The 13,454-nt window shown below is 33.6% G+C and overlaps 1 protein-coding gene across 1 annotated transcript; it reads right to left on the bottom strand.

Annotated features, from left to right (window-relative positions):
- Positions 1-2,499: 2,499 nt before the first annotated feature.
- Positions 2,500-6,363, bottom strand: LOC140431779 (uncharacterized; the record flags this gene model as incomplete). Its single annotated transcript, XM_072519660.1, has 3 exons — positions 6,326-6,363; positions 5,864-6,269; positions 2,500-2,810 (listed from the first exon to the last, which is right to left on the bottom strand). Coding segments are annotated over exons 1-3 (755 nt in total), but the record flags the coding sequence as incomplete, so codon positions are not given.
- Between the last annotated feature and the right edge of the window lie 7,091 nt (positions 6,364-13,454).

Genomic DNA, 13,454 nt, shown 5'->3' with positions numbered 1-13,454 from the left:
ATGTTTCAGAACACGACAATATTTCTCCCCAAATGTATTAAATTTTCACGACAAATATCAAATATGCAATCAGTAAAATTCAAATAATTCAAAATAAATATCAAATGTACGATTGGTAAAGAAAATAAAATCAAATAATTCAATAGCAGTAAATATCCACTAACTACGATCAAACAATAAATCAAATTTATATTCCCTGGAAAAATTGTCAAAATACTTTCAAATTCAAATTCCCTCAATGTTATATGTTTTTATCTCTGGATCACCTGTACTTATTCCAGATCTCTTTCCCTTCCTTCAAATGTAAAGCTGCGATATTTTCAAGCCCCACGTTGGGCGCCAGTTATTGTGATATTTAAAGTCTTGGTGCGCCAAGCAATAATTAGCTAATTAATTTTTTTGATTAATTAAAATTATTTAAATGATATGATTATGACTCTATCACAATTTTTAATTCTTTTATCTCAGGGTTAAATTCGTGCTTCAATATCTATGCTATTACATGTGAAAGGTAAGGTCCAGAGAATACCGGAATAAAAAAAAACACATATGATCTAACACTATATATTGAAATAAAAATAATGAAATAATTCACACTCAAAAGTTTTCAATAAACAAATCTCATATAAGGATTCTCAAAATTTTGTTCTCCGTACGTGAACAATCAAAATTTATGGTACAAACAATATTAATTGAAAACTCAAAATCCCAAACTATTCTAACTCTCCTAATCAAAATATTTATATCCTTTCTAAATTACGAGTAAAAATTGTGTTATCAATAAAAGAAAAAAAAACTGCAGAAAACAAAAATATCTCTCTCTGATGATGAGTGGTCCAAATCCTTGTTCCTTGTAGACTGTATTATCTCCTCTCAACCGCTCCCTATGTAATCAGCAATCTTACAACAGATTGTTGCAAGTATATCGTCCTTAATGATCTCCTTCAAAAGCAAAAATCATTCAAATTATGATAGCCTTTCTCCTCTCGATAAACTGAATCTCTCGTTGGCCCGAGTGAAAAATGACTCTTGGAATATCTTCTCTTTACGATAAACTGAATCTCTCGTTGGCCTGAACAGTGACTCTTGGAATATAAGTAGGAAAATATGACTTACAATATTTTGCTGCTTCAGCTTCTGTCAGATACACTAACTCCACAAAAACTCACTAACATTCAACACTACTGCTTGCTACTTCTTTGGAACCACCAGAGAACAATCACTGTTCCTCTTACAGACTTGGAAAATCAACTGACTATATCCTTTTCTCTCTCCTCAATCTCGCTAAACTTTTTCCTACATACTTATCCCGCCTCTTTCAATCTCCGCCAATCACAACTCGTCACAATTCCCCCATTTTTTCATTTCGATAACAAACAAATTTTTACCTATAGTTATAAATTTCCTAAAACTTATTTACAAATAATATTTTTCTATAATTCTTAAAAACTAACAAAAACCACTTTCTATAATCCCTTCTATTGTCTTTAATCACTGCATTAATGTATTTTGAAAAACCCCGTTCAATTGTCTGTGGCTTTCACTTAAACTTATGCGGGTCACTCAAGTATAACAAAGAAATAAATGCAAAGCTTACACTTTGTTTAGTACAGGAAATCCAAGGATTTAATAACTTTCCTAAGTTCCTTTCCTAATGTTTTTGAACTTTGAAATATTTTTAAACAAACCAATATTTTTCTCGATTTTACATATCATAACAATATATATATATCAATAGATAATTAATTTATTATTGTTCGTATTTTCAGAACGATTTCCGAAGTGGAAATTGAAAGGTTAATAGACTTATTTTAACCTTCAATTGTGGCTTATTTCCAATAAAATACTATCTACTTTAAAATGCCAGAAGAAAAAAGCTTCAGAACAAAAACATTTTTTTCAAAATATATAATTAAACACTGATATAATGATCACTTTTTGAACATGATTTTATCATGACATATTTTTTAGTAGATCGATATAGTGTTTCAGTAAATCAGTAAATTGAAGTTGAAATCAGTAGATCTACTGAAAAATCAGTAGACCTGGTAACCCTGCGAGAGGTAGTAATGGGCAACGTACAGACACCAAAACATGGCGGTCACATCGAAACTGGCTTCACATTTTAAAGGTGTATTAAAAGAGCGTTTCTTGTCCTCTCTCTTTCCTTGTCTAAGGGTAAATCCTGTCACATATCTTGCATCTCTCTGTACTTTGAGCATATTAGCCACTGTGGAACTATTTGCCCACTTGACATAATGCCATGCTTGTTTTTTTGCAATACCATTGCATCGAATTCGTCAAATCAAACCACGTGACATGTCCAACGTTTCTGTACGTTAAACCGTTTAGGCACTGTGGATCCAATACATTTTGGCATGAATCCGTACTTGTTGTTTTTTATATCATTGCTCCTATCTGTCAAATCAAAAGATTATGACAACTCAAATCTTAGAATTAGACTAATAGCAATGGATTTACTACAAATGTCTTTTTTACATTCCATCAAAAGTAACAATAGATCCTAAATAAGCAGGATTGTGAAGCGTAGGCATCAGCAGGTAACGCAGAGCTAATTCATACCGATATTGGCATTGGACGATCTGACTATCTGGTTCAACCGGCATATACTCTATATTCTGTATATCTAAATATCGGTATTCTACTCTACAGTCAGCGAACGCAGAAATTATTTTGTCTTCAGAAGAATCTTCATAGTCAAATTCTTTCTCGTTTTCCACAAACATTAAGACCAGTATTTTTATAACTAGTAAGTGGTTGTTTGTATCATAATCTGATGTGAAAACTGCCTGTAATCTCAATGCAATCTTTAGTAGAATGTTCTTTGACTAATTATGATAGATAAAATCGAAGAACACAGGGAAAGTGATAGAAAACGAGCTTCGTTCTTGAAGAATGTCATAGAGAATGGACTGGTAATGTTCACTTCGTTAGCTTATTTCTTGTTACATTTAGTTATTTTCCTTTTGACATTTTATTGATCTGACTATTACTATGATACTTACAATAGTCTCTTGTTGACTGTTTTTGGATTAGATGACATGTAGCCTATTCAATTTTAACTGACACAATTTTGATACCATATCCACTTTTTACCGGGAGCTTTATTGAACAATGTATTCATTATGAAAAGACCATGTTTCCCTACAAACTACAGCAGTGTTGTGCCTCTATCGGTCCTCGTATGAAATCCTTTGCAAAACATTGGTAATTCCTCTACATTTTTACTTCTATTTTTACGTTATAATCATAAAAACAACATTGCGCGGTGAGCTTGTGAATATTTATTTTACTTGCAATCTTTTTGTAGAATGTACCTACTTCTTCTGACCCATATGAATATATAGCTTGTGTATACAAGCTTAAAATATTAGTTATATCACTAATCGTTCTTGGGGAATGCTCATTCTTATCTTAAAGGGTGGATACGGGGACTCATTTATTTGGAAAGTTCTGTAATTGGTTGATTCGAAACAGAATTATTATAAGTCGGGAGTTGTTCTATTTGTTGTACTCGAGGAGTAGTTGCAGAAATTCAGAGAAATTTAGAATTATTATATTAAAAATATTAAAGATATTAAAAATAATTAAAAACAAACTTTAGAAGAGCTACTGTTACTCTAACTTTAAATTAATTATCCGTAGTATATAATTTTATCTTAGTAATATAGAATTGTCATCTATGTATAAAGACCTCACAAATTTTGGCCTATAGTTATAATTCCTGCGGTCCTGTCGTGATTTATTCCTTGGGATTTCCTCCAATTTGTAATTTTTTAGAGTAATAAAGTTGTTGATGATTTTTTTACATTTTTCAAAATTTGTAAAATAATATCACTATATCTGTATTATGAATTTTATCATTTTTCTTTTTTACAATGCTGTTTATTTGAGATTTTCTGAAAGTACTCTTTTGTCCATTTTTCGTTTGATATACGAAATTTAGTCCTATATAAAAATTCTTAAGTCGATTCCACGGTATCGGTTAACAAAAGCGAGTTTGTTTATTATGTAGTATTAGGACACAGGTGGTGACGTCAGTGACAATTTGTGAGTGTGTAGCGTCTAGCACAGGAAGTAATGGCCTACGCGAAAAAGGAGCGGTCTTGCCAATGATGCTGCCCACGGCTGCACACTGCACAACGCTCTCGCTCAGGGGTGTAGATGCAGGAATAATCTGACTAATCGACAGAAGATCTATCACGAATATTCAAGATACTGTCTTTTATGTTATCAAATTAACTATGATGGTTAGTAATTTATTTCTCAGTATGACTATAAAACGTTAAATGAAAAATGGATGAAATACGTGATTTGTGTAGTATCCGTACATGTATACATATATAACTGTATTCAAGTCAATTGTTATTAAGACGGTTTTCAGTATTTGATTTAATAATTGTAGTTCTGCGACTCTAATTTATTTTTAAATGCTGAGATTGCTCTTTTATTTTAATGAAATATTTTCTTGTAATATAGGTACACGAGAAATTTAGAAAAATTAGATATGGAAGTGGATGCTTTTTAACCTTTGTGTCTATACCCAGGTACCTGGGTATCCTTGGTAATTGTTTTATCTGAATCATTGACGATAGTATAAATATTTTTATTCGAGCTTCTAGTTATTCCTAAAATTATTTAGAACGAAGAGATTTATAATAAAAACCAAAGAAAAAAATGCATATAATATATTAAAATTACCTGTCAAAGTTTTTACACCATTACGTCCACACCCGTGGCACCCGGGTAACACTAATGTTTAGTAAATTATGAAGCTCTGTCTAGTTTTTTTTTATAATAAAAGTGATATGGAAACGTAAATAAAAGTTACATTTTAAACACATTGTCCACACTTACTTATATTTACTGAGTGTTCGTTACATAGTGGACGATTACAAACATTACATGATTTTCGTGTCTTTCACGAATGACATACAAATGTAGCAGTTTCCAACAATTTTGAGGCGTCCAGTGGAATCTCGAAGTGGTAATGACTCTGCAGTATTACTTGAATCTGTAGGTAGAGGTTTTCCTAACATACACTCAATTCCTAACCTTGATGAAAAATTTCGGTATACATTTGGTACTTTAGATCTAGCCGAAATTGCAGGCACCACTAGTTGTTTCCCTAAGTCTTGTAGAAAAATTCTGTGCTTAATGGTTTCAGTAGAACTCTGTGGATTATTCTCTGTATAAATTATATAGGTTGCTAGGCAAGCTACGTCTAGAATATTGTAAAAGAAGGCTACTGGCCAACGCAAAGTTCTGCGTTTAGTGGAATAATGAGAAACCATTTTGTCCATGTTGTCTACGCCTCCTTTAGTTGTATTATAGTACTGAATTATTTCAGGTTTATTTTTTGGGCCACTTACATTATCGTTGTCATGCATTGTTGACAGCAAGATAATGCTTTTTTTCTTTTTTGGTACATATGAACAAATAGTAACACGATCTGCACTGAATCCGTGTAATGACGATTCAGGCTCACGCTCTGGCGAAAGCAGCATTTCTTCTGGAATATATGGTTTGTTTCTTTTCAAAGTACCAACTAATGATAAATTCCAAGACAACAGGAGACGGGCTAGTCTCCTAGCCCATAGCGATTTATGCCCATACTTGCTCGGTACAAAGGATGAGAGTCTGTTTTCCATAAATCTTTCGAGTGCTCTGAATTTGAATGCCGTACTCCTGCTGTAATAAGAATACCTAAGTATGCATCAAATTCTTCTGTTGTGAGTGACTTCCAAACATTTCGAGGTTTGTCGGGGTTTTCAACATTATACTTTTCACAAACGCTATTATCTTTTCGATTGGTTTCGCGAATAATTATGTCACACATTACGTCACTGAAAACACATTTGAATATATCTCTAATCGAAAGAGTTTTAGTAGAACGTACTGGGCCCGTTTTTTCACGCAAAAGGTTACGTTTCAGTGTTCGACTTGCAGTAAACGGTTTTCGTTGCCAAATCGTTTTATCTTTTGCAACCAGAACATCACTTTGGGAAGAACTTTCTTGAAAATCGTCAAAATCTTCATCACTACTATCGTCGCCGTCGGTATCGATTTCAATCTTATTATTGATATCAGTAAAAACGTCCTCTACGTCAGAAGCTTCATCTCCATCCGGTTTGCTTTGCGAAACATAGTCCTCATCTGATTCCTGGTTTTCGATATTTTTGTCTACTTCCTCATCTATATCGTCTATAAATTGTTGCAAGTACTTCTGTTGCTTTTCATACGTCATTCTAAAATTGAATGATCTATGTATAAAACATTGTAAAAATAAACAGTAATAACTTACCTTCTAAATTCGCTAGCACTCACTTCTCTTCTTACCATTATTACAAGTAATTACAACATAAAACACGCATATAGTCACAAAAATATTAACAACTTGTAAGCACAGTTAAATAAACATAGATAGCAAACAAAGAAAAATCCCAATTGTCTGTTATTTTCGGAATGTACAAGCGAAGTTTACCGAAACAATGCCGGGTACCTGGGTAGCACGGGTATAGACTCCCGTATCAGGTACTTGGGTATTGACATAACGGTTAAACATGTACCTACATACATATTTCTGGATTTTATGAAATACCTACAGATATGGGCCTTTACCCAAACCAGATACATTTTCTTTCTTGGCAGTGAATTTTGTCAATTTAGCTTCAGGATCGATAATTTTCCTGTTTGTAAACTTTTCCAGTGTACTTTCAATATTTGTAAATATTACAAATATTTTTGCATTTTTTTTGTATGCTCGTAATAAAGGTTTATTTTTACAACAATTCGCTCTGTATTCAACAACTTTTTTTCTAGAAATCTATTCCTCTTCTTCTTCTTCGCGTGCCATATCAGAATAATCCGACATTGGCGATCACCATTGCGAAGGCTTCTCGATCTTCTGCAATATGGAATAATTGTCCTGCATTTGTTATCTGTGTCCATTCACAAATGTTTTTCAACCAAGAAACTTATTTTCTTTCTACACCTCTACGGCCCTCTATTTTACTTTTAAGGATCAGTTGTAATATTTTATATCGACTTCTCCTTACTATATGTCCCAGATAAGACATTTTTCGATGTTTAACGGTCTTTAGCAGTTCTCTATACAAATCTCTCTAGAAATCTATACAATATTTTAATAGTCTTTTTAGTTTAAGGTAAAGGACAAAGCACCGGGAGAAGGTCGAATAACAACAGAAGCAATAAAGAGTGGAGGCAAAGAACTATAAATAAAATACAAAATCTATTTATCATCTGTCTATATAAATAGGAAATCTCTGAAAAGAAGAACACCATGATCCTCAACAAAAAGAGAGACCTAACTGGTCTTGAGAACTACTGACATATTAGCCTGTTAAATCATCTTAGTAAATTATATACACGTATAATCACTAACAGGATGCAAAGAAATCTCGATTTTGCGTATAGTACAAATGATCAAATTCAACGTCTTAAGACCCTAATAGAAAAAAACGATGAAATACAATAGACACTTGGTGTTGATTTTTAAAGACTTTTGTAATACTTTCAAGACAGTAGATGGTGGCGCTATTTTAAAGTCATTTAAGCAAACGACTATAGAATAAATTATTAATACACATTTAAACTACCAACAAAATTGATATCAGGAGAAGAATAAGACAATGCGACACTACGTCACCAAAATTTATATCAACAACATTAAAAAATGCAAAATACTGAACTGGGAGGACAAGGAATTATTACTTAAATAAACTTTTGGATGACATAATGCTTATAGCAGATGGCGGTGGAAGGTCCTTCCGACAATCAGTTGACGTCAAGAGAATCTCAACGAATTCAAATTTCAGCGCAGCACAAGATATAAATATATCGAGAAACCTTGAGGAGGCCTATGTCTGACTGTGCACGCAAACATACGTAGGATTATAACCTACCTAACCAATATTATAATGATTATTTCAGCTTAAGACATTACACACCCTACATGGGTCTATTTTGGATCCATCTGTGAAATTTTTTTCGTAATTGTTCCTTGTTACGCGCTATCTCAGAGTGAGTTTTGTTCTTAAACTTATTTAAGATGTTTTAATGTGTTCTGCTATGAATATAAGTTTTGAAAAACTTGCCAATAGCTTATAAACCAGAAAGAAATTTTTTTTGCAAAGTTTTGTCGGTAAAGATCTGACACAATCTTTATAATGGATGGACAATATTTTAGTAAGAACAAGATTTTTTTATAATCCAGTAATTTCCGCTCTACTGCAGATAAGATAAACATTGAAATGATGATCACCAACGTTCTTCATGGATAGGCACATCAAGAAGAAAAATTTTAAGTTTAATATGGGTGTACTCGCTTCGGAGGTACGTATACTAAAATTGTAACGATACAGAAAACATTAAAAAATCGTTAAGCGTTTCACATTTTTAATTAGGAAAAGCAGCTGGTCCTGATGGTGCCTCCTGAGGCGATAAAGGTCATCGCAGAGAAAAATCCTAAGACGGTCCGGAGGATCTTTATGAACTTCTCTAGAAGCAAATGTTTCCCAAATTGATTAAACAGGCAAGACTAACGCTAATACTCAAATTGGACAGAGACCCCGAACTGCCAAATTTTACAGGCTGATCTGCCTTCTAGACAGTCTGGGGAAATTTTATAAAAATTAATAAATGTTCAAATTAAGAAAATGTTCAAATTATTTGATCAATATAATTAAGAACTACCTCAATGAAAGGAATGTTAAGTGACAAAACCTTAAGTCTTGAAAACATCAATACATCACATACGAATCAATTAGTTGAATAGCAGAACTATAAAAATTATGTTAAATATTGTGTTTTTATGGGATTAGGTCACACTTTTTGGTGGTGATTTTGATGATAATCACATTTTTAATTAACTGATATTTGACGTTTTCATTTCCACTCCGGAAATCGCTTTCAAAAGGTTTTTATATAAATTTTGAAAAATGTAATAAAAATGTAGTAAACAATTTTGGTTGTACATTTTTCAGAGTTTCTGAAGTGGAAAGGAGTAGAAACTGAAGCGTCAAAAAAAAAGTTAAATAAAAAATTGTGATTATCATCACAATCACAAAAAAAATGCCAGGAAAGTAGTTTTAGAACGTTGCTAAGAAAATTATAATAAGGAAATTTTCTTAGCAGAATACTATGTGTAACAATAAAAAAAATCGATCTTCGAACGAGAATTTAAATTTAAATGTTTATTTACATTGACAAATGCCGCTAGCAAAATCATAAGTTTGATCAAATAAAAGTCATATATCGAGCACAGTTTAATTTAATCTTGCCCAAGTACTTTCGATCCCTAGATCATCTTCAGGGGCATTTCGTCAATTGCGGCCTATCCGACAAGAACAAAATGTCATAAACATATAATTGTACATCACACTATACTACAAAAGGACAAACAAACACTTTAAAATCCTTTTTGAAAGTCCTTTTGTAGTGTAGTGTGATGTACAATTATATGTTTATGACATTTTGTTCTTATCGGATAGGCCGCAATTGACGAAATGCCCCTGAAGATGATCTAGGGACCGAAAGTACTTGGGCAAGATTAAATTAAACTGTGCTGGATATATGCCTTTTATTTGATCAAAGTTCATTTATTCGAGCATTCAACCTTATATTTATTTAAAATCATGTGTTTGACTGGGAGAATTGTTACCGACGAAATATATTATGTCGGAGATTGAGAGATTTTATTAATATGAGTGCCATTTACACCATCAGGGAGTGAAGACGTAAGTCTTAGGCTAGACTGTGTCGTCATTATGCTGGAATTATACGAGTACTACTAGATTTCTATTTTAAATCGTAAGGGGGAGATACCAGCGTACTAGGGTACTAGCGCTGTTTGGATGTTTGAATAAACATTTGGCGATACGAATGTATCTTTGGCAGTTTGTGATTAAATTTTTAGAAATCTGTTATGGCTTTCTTTTTGGGTTACCCCTCAGTTTTCATGGATGCCTACCTTATTCCAGAACCAGTCCTTGAATGCAATTTACCCAGTTATTCTTTATTGTAAGGATCCTCATGCCCAGTGCTCACATACGGATTGGAAACATGGGCAATGACGACCCGAGATGAAGAGTTATTGCGAGTCTTTGAAAGAAAAGTATTGAGGACCATATATGGCAGAGTAAACGAACAGGGTCTGTGGAGAAGGCGATATAACTTTGAACTCTATAGACTTTTTGGTGATGCAGATATTGTGAAGACCATCAAAATAAACCGCCTAAGGTGGGTGGGCCACGTTATGCGGATGGACGAGAGTGATTCCACTAAAATAACTATGCTAAACAGGTCGGTCGGAAGAAGAAGGGGGGCGACCTAAACTCAGATATCTGGACGATGTACAGGAAGATCTGAGGGAGATTGGAGTGAGGGGCTGGAGAAGACAGACACTCGATAGGGAAGGATGGAAGAATGTTTTGAAGCAGGCCAAGGCTCACGAAGGGCTGTAGCGCCAACTGATGATGAAGGATCCTCATAGATTGCAGCCATATGGATATATTGTAACAAACCCATAATTCGTTTTTCTTATTTTACTTCTGATAGTTCTGTTAGTAGTACAGTCGTCAGAAATTTGACTTCTAAAAATCATACGAACAAGCTGCACTTTGCTAAGATTGTCAATTTTGGGAACTTAAAAATATGCAAAAAAGTTTGCCCCTTCCATCCCTGGGTTTTACACTAAAACCCCTCCGCGTAAAGGGGAAAACAGCAAACATACATTAACGAAGAATCTGTACGCCGAAGAAAACAATGTTTCAAACAGTTAATTGGCACTTTTTCGGTAGAATAAACCGTTCTCTCAGAAGCAACGCTTAAAGCCACCTGCGATTTTGAATGTCAGTTACGCGCGCGTAATCAATTGTTTACAAGTATAGTAATTCGTGACCTAGAAGCCTATATAGAAGCCAACCTTAAACACAACTTTCATCCACAGACCAAGCATAGATCATAGATCCATAGACCAAGCCACCACTATTTTTTATTGCGAATTTTGCATCTATATTGAGCAGTGAACTGATCATTTAGGTCAACACCTCCCATATTAGAATTATAGTGGGAAATGGCATCAGGCATTTTAATCATCATCTTCTTTTTTTCACGTTTACTAAACCGCTGAACATTTTTAAACGGCACTTCTGTGTGGCAGTTTGATAATACTGTTACAACAGCATTGTCATTCCATTGTTAGCTTTCCATTAGATGTGGAATGTGTCGTCCCTCTATCACATTTCTTAAAAGATTCTTTCGGACGTAAATTCATCCACTTCGCTATTCTATTTTCTCGCAATGTTCCAGTTCTTCCCAAGTCTCGTTTAGACAGTTCTTCAAGTAAGGACACAGAAGTGAATAAATTGTCAAAATATAATTTAGTCCCGCTAGGAACGTTGGCATATTCAGCAAGTCCTCGTACTACATTTCCTCCTTGTCCGAGTCCAGTATCAGGAAGCTTTGTATGTGCACCGCAGTATGGTTCAGCATGAGACACAAATCCATTAGGGCTTGCAAAACCCACAATTTAAACCCAAAACAAATAGGTTTGCTCCGTATAAATTGTTTTGTAGGATGGGCGTCCATAATACGGGACTATGCTCTCATCTATAGCAACTAAATTTCCAACTGGTACTTGCTTAAACGAATTATTTAGATAATCAAACAGAGGGCGGACCTTGTAAAACCTGTCAGTGTTTATCTTCGAGTTATCATGGAGATACCGTAATATATCCTCAAATCGACGTCTTCGCATTGCTTCTGCAACTATAGCTACCTTGCAGTCAGGTTCATTTTGCCAATACATCCGCTTACTCGGCAGTTGGTAGTAATCAGATAATAAGAAGATTCCCAAGAAGACAGAAATTTCATCATAACTTACATTTAAATAATGCATTCCCTTTTGTCCGGCATAAAGATTAGTTTGTGTAATGATATGTTCAAATAGAGTATCAGTAAAAAAGCATTTGAAAACTTAAAGTGGAGAATTTACTGAGATTTTTAAAAATTCGATAGTTGATGGTCCAGAGGGTATAGCAACGGCAGGTAAATTATAACTGTTTTCTTTATTTTGAGACCAAACACTGTTTGAAGATGCAATTATTTTTCGCTTTTTATTTCCAATAGATTTTGAAGTACCTGGCTGTGGCAAATCAATATTTTTCTCATCCAAACAGATATTTACTGTACTGTTTGAATGATTCTCAACAATTTCCTCATCCAACTCAACAATCGCTTCCGATCTGAGGATTCTACCTGGTAAATGATTTGGATTTCCTTCAGTTTCGTCATCTGATAAATCTGAATCTTCGTCTGTATCAGCTTCAGCAGATTCTATAGGAAGAACTATTCCTACAGACCTAATTCTTCTAAAAAAACTTGATCAGTAATTTTCTTCACAAGCTTTCATAATTTCATTTACCCTAAACGTATTATCTTCAGACCTAAAAGAAAAAAATAGATCATTCTAGTGCTCAGTGGCAACTAAAGTTGCCACGTGAATTTAAGGTACCATAATTATGTTATAATTCAATGAACAGTTAATTTTCTTAGATCAGTATATATAATAAACCTTTGGTTGAAAATGAGTTGAGTATGAACACAAAATATTATATATTAACTAAAAGATACTTACTTACATTTTTTAGGACTAAGTTTGGTTGCTGCAAAACTCTAATATTGAAATAAATACTAACGAGCACCCAACAAGTTTACAAGCAAATTTGTAGGTTATAAATACATGTGGACAAGCTAAAAATTATATACCACTTAAAAATAGGCCATGCACAATACACAAGAGATTTTACGGGTGTTAAAAGTCACTGTCAACTAAAGTTGCCACTGAGCGCTAATGGGTTAAGTTACTATGGAGTTTTTTACTTTCTTTCTCCTTTATAGAGATCTATAGACCTACTTCCCAAAGCTCGCCATTGTATCCTTCAAAAACCTTAGAGCCGTGGCATAGAACGTCTCTAAACCTGGAATTCTTCGACTAACTAAAATTCTATGACAAAACTTCCCTTTGGAATAATTTTTCGTTATTCACAATAGTACCCCAGTTTTAGGCATCATTTCTTCTCATACAGGTTTAATTTTGGTAACAAAGTAAATCAAAACTGGTGTTTGGATCTCATTACGACTGTTTCTGTTAGTACGAACACTAAGTACAGCTGGTTGTTAAAACGACTTAAAAGTTTTACTCCGTTTTAGTTTACAAAATTTGTATTTATATCAGTAGTTAAACAGTGTTAATACAGTAAAAAGCTAATCATAATGCATTAGAATTAATAGTTATCATGTTCCTTTAAATTATTTTTTGTTTTTGTTACAGCACGCAAAGAAAATAAAAAATACGGATCTAATTTTCCTTTAAATTTGCCGATCAGTATCTGCAAAAACCGACATACATG

The sequence above is a fragment of the Diabrotica undecimpunctata genome, unplaced genomic scaffold (genome assembly GCF_040954645.1).
Source record: "Diabrotica undecimpunctata isolate CICGRU unplaced genomic scaffold, icDiaUnde3 ctg00001165.1, whole genome shotgun sequence".
Classification (NCBI taxonomy): Eukaryota; Metazoa; Arthropoda; class Insecta; order Coleoptera; family Chrysomelidae; genus Diabrotica; species Diabrotica undecimpunctata.
The sequence above is the reverse complement of the archived record's forward strand: the minus strand, read 5'-3'. Positions and strand labels throughout refer to the sequence as shown.